Below are 18,057 nucleotides of genomic sequence, written 5' to 3'. Positions count from 1 at the left end.
TATCCCCTCAGACATGCAGCTTCTCCAACCACGGGCCTGACCAAACATCAACGTGATGGCATGAACCGAGGACTAATCAACGCACTGAGGTCCAAGAACACGTAAATGTACTATGCAATTATATCGACCACTAACGTATTAGATTATTAATTAGGATTAATTTGGAACTCCTATTCCGTATGAATAAAAAACCATAAACATTAACCAAACGGTGGTGGCCGTAGTAGTCTACGAGTAAAGAGGAAAACTTGGAAAAATGCATAAACATACGTTTATTACAATCACGTAGCTTGAACATTCGTCAGATAATTAATACACTTAAGTATATAATCGACTACTAAATATACATTTTCTCGAAATGATTTAATATAAGGCGAGGAAGAAGATGGTGAAAGAAACAAAAGTGGCTAACGATTGAATGCAACAGAAAGGGCGACACCAAGGACAAGCCACGCCCCAATGAAGTATCCAAGAATCCTCGTTGGTCCTACATCCTCTGGTTCCTGTACTCAATATTCTCCCCACAAACTCATTAGTATATATTACGAGAAGCCGATCTCAAATATCAATATTTGGACTAAAACAAAACAGAGCGGGGGGTACACATACCTGAGGAGGAGGCTCTTCCCTGGAGGGTTCCATGATGTCAACCTCGAACGGCCAAATGTACCGCTCTGCTTTTTCGCTTCTGGCTAGACTCCAATCGTACATCCTTCTCTCTTCCACCGACGACAAGATCGTATATGAATCCTAAAATACATATGACTCCCATGATATCTCACAAAGATGATGTGGTAATATTCAAAAAGATTTTGGTTTTTGTTTTATACTTTGACAAGCTCCATCTTGTTCTTGAGCTGTTCTTCGTCTAGCCCTTGTCCCATTAGCTCCTTAACTCTATCTTGGTAACCAAGTCTTACCTGATAATTTTTTTTAAAAAACAGTTTCATTATGATCTATCTACTTGCTAATCTGAATCAGATTATCAAGGAGAAGGAGAGGAAAGAAAACTTGTATGACAAGTCATAATATAAATCTTATAAATAAAAAAAATTCTAAAATCCTTCTATACTCAAGTGACGATTCTGAAGTTTAAGCTGAGCATAAACTAATGAAGCATTGGTCTCCCAGACCTTTTAGAAAAGATTTACATGTTTCCCAAATTTGTAAAATAATATTTTTTTTAAATAGAAATCCTTACTAAATTGTCTATAACCATCCCCCAAAACTCATGACCTGCCTTGAGTTTAGGACAAGAACAGAAACAAAAACACAAACCTGATCATAAGAACAGTTTCTGAGAAGTCCAAGCCGACCGTAGTGATCAACATCTGTAATGGCTGCACTCTAATCCAAACCGCTATCAATGTTTTTCATCCACGTCCATCATTAAAAAAAACAAAAGAGAGAGAGAGACAAAGAGAGAGATTACGAAGGCCACGGAGAGCGCGTTCGACGTTGAGAGCGGAGATTAAAGATGGACTCTCTTTCGGCGCTTCATCGACGGCAGTAGTGCTAGATCCTCCACCGTCGGTTTCTCCGTCCGTCGACGTCTCACCGGAACTCCTTGCCGGCGAACAGATAATCCGTTTCGTGGTTGTTGGCTTCCGCGGGAAAGAGCACGTGCTTGGTACTAGTACGTGATGATGGGGGACGGATTCGCCGGGAATGTGTACTAACGACGGCTGAGTCATCGGAGATAAGGAAGCCATGGCGCTCAAAAATGTTCAGTCAAGAAAGTGATTTTCGAAATTTCGATCCATACAAATTTTACTTGATAACGGATACGAAACCGTCTCAGCCACAAAAAGAACAACTCTTCGTTATGGATGATAAATATATACGAATATATATTTACTAGTTGTTCAAGTATCAACAAAGTCGTTGTAGTATAGTGGTAAGTATTCCCGCCTGTCACGCGGGTGACCCGGGTTCGATCCCCGGCAACGGCGTCTTTTTTTTCTTTTCTTACCAGAATAGTTTTCGAAAAGCTGTCGTCTCCTTCCTTTTCAACGTATTTCCTTGATTTGCTCATCCAGTAAAAAAGTAAAAACACACATAATAATGTTCTCTACTTCTACAATCGAAGTATGTAAATATATAATAAACACCTTAACGCACATCCTTCGATATTTAAAAATTGTTCAAAAGAATCGAGTCCAATAAAAAGAAACAAGAAACAAAAGATAATACAGAATAAGAGAGCCAAACAGATTTGATTGAATCCAGAGTTGTTTTGTTCTTATTTGTTGTTAAGTCCAGAGCTCTCGCCGGATTTCCAAACCACATCGTTAAGTGTGGTCGAGAGCTTCTTGTAGAACTGCAAAGGTAAAGAGTTGGATTAACACATGTAACAAAACTGTCCTTGAAACACAGAGTAGATATACTGGATGTGATTATTATTACTCTTTACCTTATGGAACTCTAGTGTATCTCCTTTAGTTTTCCGGACTTCCACCATATGAAGAGACGGTGATACTTGAAATATCTACAAAAAACAGTATACTAGATTAAGGTAACTAACTTCTTTAATTTCCAAAGGTGATTCAGATTCAGACACTTCAAAAAGAGCCATGAGTTCATGCATTTAATGTATACCTCAGTTGCTACTTTTAGGTTTCCTTTCCTTCCTGCATTCACGTTTTCAAGTCTCATCTGTGTACAGAGGAAGCTGTTTTAAAACAATGGAGAGACAATGTCAATTAGCTGATAGGATTTCTACACGATCAGTTTACCTTATAGTTTTTCTTTTGAATATCGAAACCAAGAGGCTTAGAAGCTTCTTCAATCTTCTGGACTAATTCATTAGCAGCGCCCGTAGCTGCAAATCTTGTTTCTCTTTTGTACCCCTGTAAGTTAATAATAATCTTGAGTAATAATGTGGCAAGAAAGAGTTTGTTAGTCTAAGAGACACACACACCTCTTCTTCTTCAAACAAGTTCCCAAGATCCAAAGCTCTTGACATTGATATCAACTCAAAGGCATTCATTGAAGTCGGCTGCTCCTCTTTCTTTTCTGTGACATGATGCTCCTGTTTCATAGATCACATATTTGTTATGGACATGTTATAAATAAGGAAGTAGCTCAGTCACCATACAGATCTCAGATAACATAAAACACAACTCACTTCTGAGTCTTTGAAAACAGCTTCTACATCATCCAAGTTTGCTTCTTCTTTCTCCTCGAAGACAGCTGGCTTGTAATTTTTCTTGAACCACACATCTTCCAGAATCTCTTGAATTGTGATACGCTGTCACATTTAACGCACAGTCAATTAGCTCCCTCCACCGTTGAAATCAAAGGACGAGAGAAACAATCCTCAGTATGTTTTAAGACATGCAAAAGATGCAATTAAAAGTAATTAAGAGTCAAAAAAAAAAGAAATAGGTTTAAATCTTGAAATCGTTTGTAAATAGATATATCTTACAGTCACCGGGTTTGGATCCAAGATTCGGTGGATCAAGTTCTTGGCACCAGGAGAGAGCCAAGGAGGAAAGTTATATTCAGCAGCTGTTATCTGAAAAACAAAAATTTGATGGAAATTACAAACATGGAAAGAAGAAAAATCACAGATAAAATGTTAAAAGGATGAGATTTTTTTTTTACCTTTTTATAGAGAGTCATGAGATTAGAATCCTCGAAAGGCAAATAACCAGCAAGTAGTACAAAGAGTATCACTCCACAAGACCACAAGTCTGCGGTTGCCCCATCATAGCCTTGATCATTAAGAACCTTTGGGAGTAGAGAGCAACAAGCAAAGCTATTATTATTAACAACAACATGTTGCAAAAAAAGCGCGCATGAGAAGCCAACATGACTACTAAGCATATACCTCAGGAGCAGCATAGTTCGGAGTTCCGCATGCAGTGTGAAGAAGACCATCTCCCTATATGCCAAAACCAATTAAAATCATCAGAATATTGCATACACGTAAGAACATGCACATATGCATATGCAATTTGAATAGGACAATGAAAAAATCAGTAGGATGCTTAGAAGAAGAAGAAGAAGAAGAAAATATTAACCCTGACTTGTCTGGACAAGGCACTCAATCCAAAATCAGAGACTTTCAGATTGCCTTGAGCATCTAAAAGCAAGTTTTCCGGCTGCAGCAAGAGAAGTTTAAAAAGAATACCAAAAAATTAGCTGCAAATTTTGGGCTTTCAAAGATTTAAAACAAGAAAGATGTTTTAGTTAGTGTACCACCTTTAAGTCTCTGTGGTAAACTCCCCTGCTGTGGCAGTAATCAACAGCATTGATAAGCTGCTGAAAATATCTCCGTGCTGCATCTTCTTGCAAGCGCCCATCATGCACCTGCCCACCAGTTTAGACACATCAGATTTTTTTTTTTCTTTTTTTAAAGATAGAAAAGGGAAGAATCTCACAATTTTGTCAAAAAGCTCTCCACCAATGCCGAATTCGAGGACAATGTATATCTTTGTCTTGCTCGCCAAAACCTCATAGAGGCGCACTACATTAGGATGGTTTATCAGCTTCATAGTTGAGATTTCTCTCCTTATCTGTAAAAACCAAACAGAGAAGAGCCACGTCATACCTCAGGGATTAAAAGACAGAGATTCTATTTTCATAAAAAAATTTAAGATTCACTTTGCAAAGAGTAAATGTAAGAACCTGTTCAGACATCTTGTTCTTGAGAACCTTCTCTTTGTCAAGAATCTTAAGAGCCACCGATTCACCAGTCTCGGTGTTCTTAGCATACCTAACTTTAGCAAAAGTGCCTTGTCCAATCGTTTTCCCGACCTCGTATTTACCAACACGACGCTGTACCTTTGGGCGATTCATCCCTCCTCTTTGATATTCTCACAAGTTGTGAAAAATGTTATAGACTTACATAAGATTCCAAAAACAGAATAGAAACCCGACCACATACATATGAACTATTAGTAGATCTTGGAGATCACGACATCGCCTAGGCATATGTGTATACCATCATTATATATGAGACTATGCACACTTGAAACACAAGCTTAGAGCCTAAACAAAGTGATCAAACACTATCTAAGATACTTAAAATCACAACTATTCAAAAAGCTAAAGATTGGAAGATCTAAAACCTGAGAAAATCGGCCGGGGTAGAGAGAGAGCAGAGGAGGTGAAGAAAGGAGTTCCCGGAGCTGAAGAGTTGGTAGGTTGATCCGGGAGAAGAGAAAAAAATATATGGCGGAGGGAGAGGGAGGGGGGGGGGGGGAAGAGGGATGGACGAGAGATACGATGATTGTAGTTTTGAAGCTAACAGACAAAAACTAATTCATTTCGTGTGGGGACCGGACTACTTTCACAATGACACACTTCTCTTTTTCATTTTCGTATGGGACAACCTCCACTATACTGTACATACATTTCTTTCTTTTGCTAATACCAAATTCTTAATTTCTTTCTTTTTTTCTCTCTCTAAAGAATATTATGCTATCACCTTCCTTTTTTGGGTCAAATTATCTTTGAGTTAATTAATCCGATGCCAAAAGGATCTTTTTTTTTAGATTTGACTACATGTATACAATCTTTTTCTTCATTTTTTAAATATTTTGATTTAGAATTTAATATAAAATGTAGGGGTTTGTAAATTATTATCTATGACATTGTTTGTACTGTAGTATCATTTTTTATCATTTAATATTTTGTTGAATTTTCTTCATGAATAACATAAATACATATTATTTTACCAAATTTTTGATCGTTTGAGTTTGAAGTTTTACTCTATATATATGCATAAAATCTGAATTTTTAGTTAAGATAGAAAATTAATCTAAATGATTGATTTTCTCATTTTCTTATCTTTTCTAAAAGGAGATAATGCCAAATTTAATGCTCATATCTCATAATATATACCTATATTATCATTTTAATGTATCCACTATTAATAAATGTTACTTTTAAATTTATATATTGCAAAAATCTTCTACTAAATATGTTCTATGACTATCCCCTAGTCTATATTTGAGAAGTGATTTGCCACATGTCTTCCCTACAATCTTTTTCACAAAAAAAATTGTGACATGGCTATTAAGATTGATGACATGTCATATGGTTAAATATGACATGGACAATTACATTTAATGCTGATATATATTTTTGGAAATCTTTTTAAAATATGGCAATAACTTATATATTTCATTTAATATTGATTTATATTTTTGGTAAACTTTGTAGAATATGGTAATAACTCATAAATCATCACTAAAATAAATATATTCAAATATAACATTTTGAATTTCGAAATATTATATAATTTTACTTTTATAATTATAAAATTTTTATTATCTAAAATTTTCTAAATTTTGTGAATTTTTTTAAAAATATAAATCGTAATATCATTAGTTTCTTTTAGATATCTACAAATTATATAAATATTATTTAGTTTTAATTTTTGATAACTATACAATTTTATATGATTTTTAGTAATTTTGTACAAGTTGATTTAATACATTTAACCAAATGAAATAGATAATCTTTTTATTTAAGATTATAACTTTATATATATACATATATATTCTTAAATATAATTTAAAATAAAAAATATTTTCACTTAATTTTATGCTTAATTAATTATATTTATATTAATTATTGTTCAAAATAATAAAATATATAATATTAATAAATTATATTTTAAAATATAAAATTGAACTTTTAAAAAATTTATCACTACCCATGGTGCAGGAAAACACCTAGATTAATAATTGTAAGTATGACTACTAAAATTGATGACATGTCTTATAGATTAATATGACATGGATAATTATATTTAATGTTAATTTATTTTTGGTAAACTTTTTAAAATATGGTAATAACTCATATATTATATTTATTGTCGATTTATATTTTTGGACTTTTTTAAAATATGGTAATAACTCATAAATCATCGTTAAAATAAATATATTCAATTATGGCTTTTCAAATTTAGAAATATCATTTAAGTTAAAAATATTTCAAAAATATATACATATGTTTAGAAAATATAGAAATTAAATCATAAAATCAAATTAAATCGTAAAATCATTAGTTTCTTATATATATCTACAGGTTTTATAAATAGTGTTTGATTTTAATTTTTGACAATTATGAAATTTTACATATTTATTTAATATATTTAATTAAAATAAATAGATAGAAAAATCTACCTAAGATTATAATTTTAAATATATACATGCACATTCTTAAATATAATCCAAAATAAACAAAAAAATTTTATCTTAATTTTAATGTTCAGTTAAATCAAATTTATATTAAAATATTGATAAAGAAAGAAAATTTATAATATTAATAAAAATTAAATATAATTTATATTTATCTATTAAAAGTATTTTAAAATTTTTTTACTGCACATGGTGCAGGAAAACACCTAGTTATTAGTATAGATAGTCGTAGAAAAGAACTGAAAAGACAAAATCATAAGGGACAGGGCTAGTAGCCCACTATTTAATTTCAAAGGCCCATTAGGCTCTTGAGAATACATCGTTGCTCTCTTTAGAAGCACTCGCGCATAAAACTATAGTGGGAGGGGAGACCGAAAGAAAAAGAATCAGTCTCGAAACTTTTGTCGGATTTCCCAAAGAAAAAAAAAATGGCGGATCAACTGACCGATGACCAGATCTCAGAGTTCAAGGAAGCCTTTAGCCTCTTCGATAAGGATGGAGATGGTAATATCTTATTTCTACAGATCTTCCTACCTTTTTCGTTTATCTTTGAGCTTTTTTTTTTCCTTTTGACGATTGATGGTCTTCATTTTTCTGATACAGTTCGCGTTTGTTTCACGATCTAGTTTTTTGTTTTTTCCTGTAAACGATTCATGACTTGTGTTTTGTGTTCGCTTTCTCGATGGATCTCTTAAGATTGAAATGATCGAGATCTCATTCTTGCAGCAATGAAATTATTCCATGAATCTTAGTTATGTCATGTCATGTTCATATGTTATTGAATTGTTGATTGAGAATTACATAAGGAAACATAAACGGAGAATATTCCATTTTCCTTTTAACATTTTGGGGATATTATTTATTTTTGAAATGAAGTTTATTTGTTGAAGTCTCCCTCTCTCTTTGTTGTGTATTTGTAAACTGATGTTTGTCTCTAAAGCTTATAACTTTGGTGTGGTTTGCAAGGTTGCATCACAACCAAGGAGCTCGGAACCGTGATGAGGTCACTAGGGCAAAACCCAACCGAAGCTGAGCTCCAAGACATGATCAACGAGGTCGATGCAGACGGTAACGGTACCATCGATTTCCCGGAGTTCCTGAACCTGATGGCCAGGAAAATGAAGGACACTGACTCTGAGGAAGAGCTCAAGGAAGCCTTTAGGGTTTTCGACAAAGACCAGAACGGTTTCATCTCCGCGGCTGAGCTTCGACATGTGATGACTAACCTCGGTGAGAAACTTACCGATGAGGAAGTTGATGAGATGATCCGTGAAGCTGATGTTGATGGTGATGGTCAGATCAACTATGATGAGTTCGTTAAAGTCATGATGGCTAAGTAAGTGAGTGAGAGCGAGAGAGTCTTATTATCCCTTGTTAAAAAAATTAAAAGCCTTAACCTAAAAGAATGATACATTTGGCTTTGATTCTGGTTGTGTTCTTTAGGACATGTTTTTGCTTCTTTTCATGTTTTATTTGTCTGCTTTTGGCTTAAGCTATCTCTTTAGTGTTATGTCAAGTATGAACTTCATGTTTTCAGTATCCTTTTGACAATTGATATTCTCTCCTTTTTATTGGTTTTAATCCCTGTTGTTTCCCTTCAATGAATGTTCTATAAAAAAATACTGCTAGAGACGTCTAGGTGGTTGAAAGTAGACCTGAGTATTTGTAATCAAACCTGAGATCCGAACATCCATGTTCTATAGGATAGTCAATAGTGTTTTCTTAACCCGTGATAGGTTGGTTGAAGAAAGTTAACGGTGGATTTGATCTGTAGGGAGTAAAAAAATATAACAAAAATGTTATTGTACAGAAAAATGTATTTGTTTGCTTCTTCACCCTTGAACTTGGCTTCATCTCTACAGCCAAACAACTCTACATGATAGATTTGCAAACCTCCCAGCTTCCCTAATCTGGTCTCTGCACAACACCACCAAAACCTTCTGCCTCAAACCAAACTGTGACTTGATGCATAGCTTTGGTTTCTCGGGCATTCCCTTTAAGAACACCGTACTTCTCGCCGGGACGATATGATTAGGGATACTGAGTTTGGAGGAAGAAGCTGAGAAAGAAGAAGAGCCTAACGTATTGGCGTCACTACCGTTAGAAACACCGATAGCTTTCCATCCATCAGCTATCAGTTGCATAGTTTTCCTCGTGGGAATGACCTTCTTCTTCTCCATATCTTTCAGAAGCTCCTCAGCTTTCCACGGCTGCTTCGCTTCTCCAAACCCCCACATGAGAGTCTCGTAAGTAGTCAAGTTTGGGGACAGACCAACCGTTCCACACATTTTGCTATACACCTGCATCGCTTTCTTCATCTCGCCTGCGCTGCACCAACCGCTTATGATCGTCGTGTAGATCACCACGTTTGGCCTTACACCGAACTTCTTCATCTGATTCAAGATTTGCTCTGCCTTCTCCGGCTCTCTAGCTCGAGTGTACCCTTTGGCTAGGATGCTAAATGCATGAATGTCCGGGTCTATTCCTCCTTCCAACATATCTCCATAGATCTCCTCGCATCTTTTCATATCTCCCACAGAGCTCCACGCGTTCATTAGTGTGCTGAATGTAACCACGTCAGGTCTTACTCCGAACTCTTCCATCAGGTTCACCACCTCGCCAACTCCATCCATGTCGTTGCTGGCGAGGAAGCCTTTGATTAGAGAGTTGAAAACAAAGAGATTTGGATGAACTCCAAGTTCTTTCATTCTATAGAAAAACCTCAAAGCTTCCTCCATCTTCCCTTCTTCGCAGTAACCATTCGTAATGGTACCGCAGGTACGTACGTTCGGTTTAACTCTGCTGTGTAACATCCTCGGTATGATCATATCCTCAGCTGTGCATGTTGAACCGATCCGCGCATACGCTCTTGCCAACGTGTTGAACGTGACTACATCAGGTTTCACCCCATAAGATTGCATTTTGTACACAATGTTCCATGCTTCTTCGATCCTCCTCTGGTTACACCAAGCCTGGACGAGTATGTTGCATGTTCTGTCGTTCGGTTGGAGCATTTCGTCGCGTACCATCATCTCCAGGAGCCTTGACGATTCCTCCAGCTTACCGATTTTGCCGTATCCTTTGATGAGAGTGTTGAACGTGCTCGCTGTGGGTTTGCATCCACTCTCCTTCATTTTTTCGAAGATCTTCATCGCTTGGTCGAGGTTTCCAGACTCGGAAGAGGCGTTGATGATGGCGTTGAAGAGAATGGTGTCCGGTTTGAGGCCGTTTTGCTCGACTTTGGAGATGAGGGAGAGGAGAGAGTGGAAATGCTTTTGGCGGGTCAACGCGGTTACGAGAGTGGTGTATGTGATGATGCTTGGCTTGTGGCCTTCTTGGATAAGTGTGTTGAAGATGGAATGAGCCTCTTGTGGTCTCCCTCGTTCTATCAGACCGTTCATCAGCTTGGTCCTTGAACGAACATCGCCGCAAGTCGTACCGCTTGAACATATCACACACGGATATGACCTCAACTGCACTGTCACAGCCTGTGAAAGAAAGAAAAGGATAAGTTATCTCAAAACTCTTAAGGGATAGGATCAAAGACGTTAATTAAGTATTTGAATCTGATGGTTTAAGTATAATCAGATAGATGAATGACTCTCACTTCTGAATCTTTAAAAACAGCTTCCACATCATCCAAATTTGCTTCTTTGTTCTCTTCAGACACGGCTGGCTTGTAATCTTTCTTGAACCAGGCATCGTCTAAAATCTCTGGAATTGTGATACGCTGGCATGTTAATACAGTCAATTAGTTCCAACAATGAAATCAAGGACAAGTGGTGATATTTTAACCGCATATGTTTTCAATTATCAAGTTCTACATGAAAGACGCAGGTCAAGAATCCGCTTAGAATCGCTATATGATGGCAACGTATTCATGGGACTAACAACTGCTGCAGGAGGACTTTTAACTTTTTAGCATTTTAGACAAAATGATAGATCTACTAGGGAGTAGCTCATTTAAGATAGAATCAGCAAGAGTTCTAGTCTTTTCACAAGATTATTTGGGATAATTAAGATGTCTTGAAAGCAGTGGTAACCGAATATCTTACAGTTGTAGGTTTTGGATCCAACATTCGGACTATTAGGTTTTTAGCACCAGAAGAAAGCCAAGGAGGACAACTGAATTCAGCAGATGAGATCTGAAAAAAAACAACAAAAGTGAGTAATTACAGATAATGGTGAGGAAGAATCCTGAATATAAATATTACAAAACTTCTTACCATTTTGTTTAGCGTCTTGGGATCAGAATCCTCAAACGGCGAGTAGCCAGCAAGTAGAACAAAGAGTATCACTCCACACGACCACAAGTCTGCGGTTGCCTCGTCGTAGCCTTGGCTAAGAACCTTGGGAGTAGAGCAACAAGAAGAACCATTAAAAACAAGGTGGAAAAAAGCATGAGAAGCCGTATGACTAAGCATACCTCAGGAGCAGCATAGTTTGCAGTTCTGCATTCAGGACCATGACCCTGCCCAAAACCAAGTAATTCCGATAAGCTGAGAATCTAGAAAGATCAGTGTTATGGATTTATCAGATATTTGTTAATAGCATCATTACTAAACGTCAGGCACAGTCATAAGAATCAGGCAAGAAAAACTCAGTAGGAACTCATGCAGATAAAAAATGATGGTAAGAGACAAAACTACCATGACTTGTTGTGACAAGGCGCTGAATCCAAAACCAGAGACTTTCAGATTTCCTTGAGCATCAAGAAGCAAGTTTTCCGGCTGCATTGAGAGGGAAAAAAAAAAGCCATTCAATTAGCTGCGCTTGTAAGCAAACACACTATGAACTTGAGCCCTAAAACGTTGTTGTACCTTTAAGTCTCTGTGGTATAGTCCCCTGGTATGGCAGTAATCAACTGCGTTGATAAGCTGCTGAAAATAACTCCGTGCTTCCTCTTCTTCCATGCGCCCATCATTTTTCTTCACAAGTTTTTAAATTTAATGCATTGCTTAAAAGACCAAAAAATTAATACATCTTCATCTGTGAAATACAGGGAGCATGAGGCACTTGATGCATAATAATTCAATCACCAAAGAATACATGGAAGAGATAAACTCACAATTTTGTCAAAAAGCCTTCCACCACTGATGAACTCTAAGACAATATATATTTTCGACTTGCTCGCCAGAACCTAGAATGATTATCAACTTCTCAAACAGATCTGTTTTGATTTATTTCGTGACTTAGGCAAAGGAAATAGAGAGAGACGTAGAGAAAAGTTGGGACATTGAGATGAACCTCATAGAGCCGCACTACATTTGGATGGTTTATCAGCATCATTGTACAAATTTCTATCTTTATCTACAAAAGCAAAACACAAAATAGGCACATCAGACTTGTATATTGAAGACAGGTCAACATGTGAACCTCACTCTTTATATTGAGCATGTTTTGGTTCAAAAGTAATAATGAAAACAGAGAAAGTGAGTTTTTTTACCAGTTCAGACATGTTAGTTTTGAGAAGCTTGTCTTTATCAAGCATTTTGAGAGCAACGGATTCTCCCGTCTCGGTATCCTTAGCATACCTGAGTTTAGCGAAAGTGGCTTGTACAATCGTTTTGCCAACCTCATATTTACCAACCCAACGCTTGACTTTTGGATCACTCATCATCACTCAAGAGTTGACGTTTTGATCTTCACAAAGCTGTTAGTACAGGAAAAAAAATGTGTCTGGTCATCTCTTTAGAATTAATCCACCCAGCATAACAGTCAAAGAGTGTTTCTTTTTCTCAAATCACAAAAATTTAACTGCTACTCCACTAACCAATAATCTTATGCATATATATGTATACAGCTAAAAGTGAAATTCTCTGAGTTAGCTACAAGATAAATCATCATCATCATCCTCATACATATTAGATTGTCTACACACTTTATAAACGCGTGAACAGGTGATCAAACAAACTCTCCAGTTTTACCGAATCGTTTCTTAGAATCGAAGTAGAGAACATGGAAAACACACCTGTGAATTGGCACTAGAAGTGAAATCGCATGCAGACTTTCCAGAACTCAAAGCTTTGCAGGAGGATTCAAAAAAATCAATGGCGCAGAGTGATGCAGAACAAAGAAGCTTGAGAGTCGCGTGGAGAACAGACTCTCATCGCTTCTGCAACTTGATTGATCGGTCTAATTTACTACTACTAAGCCAATGCCTTCTTCTTCCTCCTTACTCCATCTTGTGGCTCACTTTATCACACGCTCTTTCTCTTGTTTTTCTTTTTTTTTTCTTTTATCTTTTTCTTATCCAAAATCTCAATTTACAATAGATACAACAAAAGTTCGACGACGTGGACAAATGATGAGCCAGTCTAATACTAACACTTTCTTTTCTGATTGGTTAATTATTTTTCTTGTCACAGAAAATGATTTTTTATTTTCCTAATTTGAAAAAAAAAACTATTTTTCGTTAACCACGACTCGGTTTCTTTTTCTTTAAGGAAACACGAACTATGCATGTCTGGTTGCTAGCAGATAAAGCTTATAATAACGTCTTATTGGGGAATGCATTTCACAGTTTTTTCTTTGTTACAATGAGAACTCAGAAGCTGTGTACATAAATTCCACCAGAACAAGGTAAGAAGAAGGTTAATAAGCTCGGGAATTGTTTGGCACTCACTATGAACAACGAACAAGTTCTCACAGAAATTTTTTGAGAGATAAAAGAGAGAAGACAACGTGGCATTTGATTTCTATCATTTCGGTTTTACCGTGTGAGCGGTTTGTAGAGGACAACAGTTATGTACTTAGACTCGAACCTGTGTGTTAAACCCAAAGCTACAATGGACTGTGGAGTCCATCCTTGCTCTATGAACACATGGTTTAGCACCACATGCTGTGGCTTTTTGCCTTCTACCCCTGTTTCTTCACTTTTCCCAAGAAGTGTTAGATGCAGCTGAGGTGGCACCGTCAGTGGATCTTTTGTGTAATCCTCTGCCGTTGGCAGGGCTTGGCCGTAGCTATGATCAGGTGACGGTGGCGCCTCAAACTCCACTATGCTTTCTGGGTTTTCCGGCACAAAGTTCTGCGTAATGATTTGAGGAGACGCCGCTACTTTATTACGCAGACTAATAGGTTTATAACATGAAAAAGAGGGTGTGAAAATTTACTTACATGAACATCGAGAATGTTACAGACATTGCCCGTTTCGTCTGATACAAAGGGCAAATCTGGGATGTGTTTGCATTCACCGTCGACGATCACCTTGCAGTGGTATATTCCAGATGGAAGGACCAAGAGAATTGAATGGTCTTTTCCACATTTCTGCAGCTTCTTCCTGTGGAATGTAAAAAATATCTATACGTTTAGTGTAGATATGGAAAGCTCGGGAGCAAGTTCCTGAGAAACAAATCAATTTCTACCTTGATCTCCAATTGTCCCATGAACCTTCCACTGACACATCATTACCTCCCTGGTTCCATGTAATGACAATAGGGATTCCTGGCTCTTCGAGATGATCAAAAACACTTTGAGATTGGTTCCACTGGATCTTGTTAGGCGAAGGAGGGGCGTTTGCCCTCTGCAATGGAGCCACTGGAACCTGATACATGCACCACAAAAAAAACCGAGCCCGTGAGATTTTCTCAAACCAAGCGCGAGAAGAAATTTGGGAATGTGTACCATGTGACAGGAAATGCAGCCAATAGGTATACATGTTAAGCCTAAACAATGGAAGAGGTGACCAATAGTTGACCCAATGGCGTTAGATGTAAGGTGGAATAACAATGTGAGCTGAAAAAAGCAAAGAAGCAGAATAATGAACATAGCAAACAACAGATAAACGAGAAACTTACTATACAATACAGACAGAAGCACTGACTAGCAAACCGTATGTTACTATTCCTTCCTACCAAACCCTGATAAGCCGGGTCAATGTGTATTATTCACATATTAAGAAGTAGAATGAAGAAACAACCTCAATGTCAAATTGTCTCAAGTAAATTCAAGCTTCTGCGTGTTCAAAATTGAAAATGGGCTCAGAAATGAAGAAGCTTCCCCTCCCCCATCAAAATGAAAGCAAATAAATATTAAACAAAAGACTCACAATGGGACATCACATTTCACAATTCACAGTCAAATCAGCACAAAGAGTATCAGTAACTGGTAATGACCAGAGCGCAAAAAAAAAAAAAAAAAACAGCATCGAAACATAGATCAACAAGAACTAACAAACAAGAGCTTCTCAAAAGCAGAATCTCTGGCACGATTTCACTAGGTTGTAACTCAACAAGGTAAACTAAGCATCTCTCTCTCTGCTAAAAAACAAAAGAAGAATAACTTCCTAACTCCTCATCTACCAGAGTTTTTTTTTTTTATACTTCTCCAGAACCAAAAGATTTAAGAAGAGTAAAGTCCAATTCATTTTTTTTTCACCCAAACAAGTGCCAAGTATGCCCTCTTAACAATGATCGATAGCAAAGATGCATCACACAAAGACATCAACAACTATCATACAAGGAGTGTCAGTAATCAGGAGAGCAACTGGAGAATAAAAGTCAAGTCAGGTTTCTCTTATTCAACGAGAGAATCCTAACGAGTAAACTCTATTTCACCTTCAACGATAGTTCAAAGAGTGTTTCAAGCGGATCATCCAAAACCAAGCATCCAATTCAGCGATCGGCACAGACACTATATATATAGAGAGAGAGAGAGATAGAAAGTAAACCTGAGGAGCGAATAAGAAAGGAGAGGGAGATCGAGCGGGGCTTCCGGGAGGAGAACTGCTCATAGAGTCTGCGGAAGGACGACGTTGACGACTGTTGACGGAAGGATCGCCGCCGTTAGATCTCGCCGAAGATGACGTAGCATCTCCGTCGACGACGCCGTCTCTGGCGTCGTCTTCTTTGCCGCTCGCATTTCCCATCTGAAATCAAAGAAGCAGGAGAGAGAAGCAGACGTGAAGAAAAATGGAGGGAGGGAGGAAGAAGAGGAGAAGTTTAATTAAACCCTGGTGCTAGGGTTTAATTACGAGGAATGCCATTTTAAGGGCTCTTGTGAGAGATATCATTAAAATCCGTACCGAATGGATAAACTAGTGACGTGGCGTCCTTAAAGTAGATAATGAACATCCATTCTTTTTTGTCTTCTTCTTTTTTAAAAAAGGGGAAAAAATCTCATATCATATTCGCAAATTTCAATCATCATAATTGTGTATTTTGAGCATACTGCAAGCATTTGTTGTCCAACGTATTGTTAATATATCTTATTAAAACAAAAACATTATAATTTTTTTTAGGTAGATTTTAAAGTTGGACCTTATATATTTAATGCTATATTAATCTATTTATTATTAGACATGCCTTTTTATAAATAATTAATATCAATCATTACCATAGTTTTTCACTTCTTACATTATTATTATATCCACTACGCATATTTCCTTATATTGCATATATTTTACTATAATCTAGATACATCTACTAGCATATTATACTATAAGATAGATTATTTATGATACATCTACTAACATATAATACTATACGACATATTACGACATATTACTAATAATACAATATATTATCTGTATTCATTAACTTGCATCTATCAATATTAGCAATACTATGAAAACGACTAACTCTATACTTTGAACCTATAAACCATGATATACTAATTTATAACAAAAATGACATTACTGTTACAAATTAGTTTTTATAAAAATTATTTATAGCAGCAATTTGTTATATAAGATAAATTTAATCAAGACCCAAATCTTTTTTTTTCCTGTTCAGAAAAAAAGAAACCTACAAATATATACCATTAAGTTAGCCAAAAATCTTCCGAATAAATAGTAAATCTCACCAACCCAACAAAATGAATTAAAAATATAACAAAGATATTATGTTTGAAATTTAGCTTACTGGATCGGATATAAATCTGTTCATTTCAGGTATGAGTTCTTCAAGTTCTCAACATTTGGATTTAAGTAGGTATTTGATTTTTTTTTATCCGGGTCGATTTTTTTTGGTTCCGGATCATTCTAACTTTTTTATATTATAAATTTTAAATAATATATCAAATGTATATAAAATATGTGAATCAAAAGATAAATCCGCGTAGGCGCGCGGGTCATGATCTAGTAGCTAGTTATTACTAAACATATAAAAGAATGTAAATGGTATTAAGGCAGATCAATATATAGTGTGGTGACATGGTGTTGTTCTCTACAGATCAAAGAAAAAAGGAAACAATTGCTAATATTGTACTTTGTCTAACTAGAGCTACTGTATACAACAAAATTATGTGTATTTTGGTCTCACTAGTAAAACACTTGTAGGTTCAAACATCAATTTTCAATATGTGCACTCATTCACAAGCTTATTATTATTAGTTTGTAATAATAGATTTGGTGTGCAGTGAAATTTTTTTTCGGTTAGATGGTGCTTAAAAAAGTAGGTTTCGATTTGGTTTTGGTGGTATCACGGTATAAATTCCAAATTCAAGTAGGATACTGACTCAAAGGGGAAGCTTGGACTTGAACAAAAAACATTATGGTAAAACTTGATAAACCCAAATAAGATCATTAAACCTTTTTTGTTGTTGTTAAAAGGCCTATCATTAAACCTTTTTCGAACGTGAAAAGGTAAACAATATTTCCAAGGATTTCTTGCTCATTATGTCTCAGCTTCCAAATATGACCAGTCTCTGTGATATGATTATTTTCAGTTCAAGGGAATAACTATGAACACACTAACATTATTAAAAGCCTACTATGGCAGCAAATGTTAGCCTCAAACATTTTTTAAGTCTCTCTTTTACAATGGATGATTGGTCATTGCTGACAAGAAATAAAAATATTTCGATTTTTTCTATTTTTTAAAACACTTCATTTTGCCTTCTCGAATTGCTTTTCAGCCACTTTCAAGTTGTAAGACTTCTTCGTTTGCTTCATCAAGTGAAC

The 18,057-nt window shown here is 36.1% G+C and overlaps 5 protein-coding genes and 1 non-coding gene across 9 annotated transcripts; 2 read left to right on the top strand and 4 right to left on the bottom strand.

The window, feature by feature from the left end:
• Nucleotides 1-257: 257 nt before the first annotated feature.
• Nucleotides 258-1,801, bottom strand: LOC108816048 (NAD(P)H-quinone oxidoreductase subunit U, chloroplastic). Its single transcript, XM_018588614.2, has 5 exons — nucleotides 1,433-1,801; nucleotides 1,279-1,340; nucleotides 831-920; nucleotides 610-750; nucleotides 258-503 (listed from the first exon to the last, which is right to left on the bottom strand). Exons 1-5 carry the CDS (start codon nucleotides 1,710-1,712, stop codon nucleotides 408-410), a joined length of 669 nt encoding a protein of 222 aa, XP_018444116.1. The 5' UTR covers nucleotides 1,713-1,801; the 3' UTR covers nucleotides 258-407.
• A 79-nt stretch (nucleotides 1,802-1,880) lies between these two features.
• TRNAD-GUC (transfer RNA aspartic acid (anticodon GUC)) lies at nucleotides 1,881-1,952 on the top strand. The gene has a single exon. It is a non-coding gene; the product is annotated as a tRNA-Asp (tRNA).
• A 110-nt stretch (nucleotides 1,953-2,062) lies between these two features.
• LOC108816046 (CBL-interacting serine/threonine-protein kinase 26) lies at nucleotides 2,063-5,367 on the bottom strand. 2 transcript variants are annotated; one of them, XM_018588609.2, is made up of 14 exons: nucleotides 5,076-5,367; nucleotides 4,633-4,828; nucleotides 4,386-4,520; nucleotides 4,207-4,314; nucleotides 4,026-4,106; nucleotides 3,833-3,886; nucleotides 3,607-3,732; nucleotides 3,428-3,517; nucleotides 3,128-3,250; nucleotides 2,921-3,031; nucleotides 2,736-2,849; nucleotides 2,599-2,655; nucleotides 2,414-2,488; nucleotides 2,063-2,320 (listed from the first exon to the last, which is right to left on the bottom strand). In XM_018588609.2, the coding sequence occupies exons 2-14, from the start codon at nucleotides 4,801-4,803 to the stop codon at nucleotides 2,243-2,245; spliced, it is 1,323 nt and encodes a 440-aa protein (XP_018444111.1). In that variant the 5' UTR covers nucleotides 4,804-4,828; nucleotides 5,076-5,367; the 3' UTR covers nucleotides 2,063-2,242. The 2 variants fall into 2 exon arrangements, with proteins under 2 accessions (XP_018444111.1, XP_056846969.1); XM_056990989.1 differs by having other exon boundaries at nucleotides 4,633-4,810.
• A 2,132-nt stretch (nucleotides 5,368-7,499) lies between these two features.
• LOC108816050 (calmodulin) lies at nucleotides 7,500-8,725 on the top strand. Its single transcript, XM_018588617.2, has 2 exons — nucleotides 7,500-7,658; nucleotides 8,121-8,725. The coding sequence occupies exons 1-2, from the start codon at nucleotides 7,583-7,585 to the stop codon at nucleotides 8,492-8,494; spliced, it is 450 nt and encodes a 149-aa protein (XP_018444119.1). The 5' UTR covers nucleotides 7,500-7,582; the 3' UTR covers nucleotides 8,495-8,725.
• Nucleotides 8,726-8,891: 166 nt separating this feature from the next.
• Nucleotides 8,892-13,377, bottom strand: LOC108816042 (pentatricopeptide repeat-containing protein At5g21222). 2 transcript variants are annotated; one of them, XM_018588603.2, is made up of 11 exons: nucleotides 13,126-13,377; nucleotides 12,601-12,807; nucleotides 12,402-12,464; nucleotides 12,223-12,294; nucleotides 11,975-12,082; nucleotides 11,804-11,884; nucleotides 11,581-11,661; nucleotides 11,381-11,503; nucleotides 11,210-11,299; nucleotides 10,762-10,884; nucleotides 8,892-10,642 (listed from the first exon to the last, which is right to left on the bottom strand). In XM_018588603.2, exons 2-11 carry the CDS (start codon nucleotides 12,772-12,774, stop codon nucleotides 9,011-9,013), a joined length of 2,547 nt encoding a protein of 848 aa, XP_018444105.1. In that variant the 5' UTR covers nucleotides 12,775-12,807; nucleotides 13,126-13,377; the 3' UTR covers nucleotides 8,892-9,010. The 2 variants fall into 2 exon arrangements, with proteins under 2 accessions (XP_018444105.1, XP_018444106.1); XM_018588604.2 differs by having other exon boundaries at nucleotides 11,581-11,625.
• Nucleotides 13,378-13,827: 450 nt separating this feature from the next.
• LOC108816047 (SNF1-related protein kinase regulatory subunit beta-1) lies at nucleotides 13,828-16,128 on the bottom strand. 2 transcript variants are annotated; one of them, XM_018588612.2, is made up of 5 exons: nucleotides 15,826-16,128; nucleotides 14,781-14,891; nucleotides 14,522-14,700; nucleotides 14,274-14,436; nucleotides 13,828-14,184 (listed from the first exon to the last, which is right to left on the bottom strand). In XM_018588612.2, exons 1-5 carry the CDS (start codon nucleotides 16,021-16,023, stop codon nucleotides 13,867-13,869), a joined length of 969 nt encoding a protein of 322 aa, XP_018444114.1. In that variant the 5' UTR covers nucleotides 16,024-16,128; the 3' UTR covers nucleotides 13,828-13,866. The 2 variants fall into 2 exon arrangements, with proteins under 2 accessions (XP_018444114.1, XP_018444115.1); XM_018588613.2 differs by lacking the exon at nucleotides 14,781-14,891 and having other exon boundaries at nucleotides 15,826-16,126.
• Between the last annotated feature and the right edge of the window lie 1,929 nt (nucleotides 16,129-18,057).

This window comes from Raphanus sativus, chromosome 7 (assembly GCF_000801105.2).
Source record: "Raphanus sativus cultivar WK10039 chromosome 7, ASM80110v3, whole genome shotgun sequence".
In the NCBI taxonomy this organism is placed as follows: domain Eukaryota; kingdom Viridiplantae; phylum Streptophyta; class Magnoliopsida; order Brassicales; family Brassicaceae; genus Raphanus; species Raphanus sativus.
Note: the sequence above shows the minus strand (reverse complement) of the source record. Positions and strands in the feature narration are given on the sequence as shown.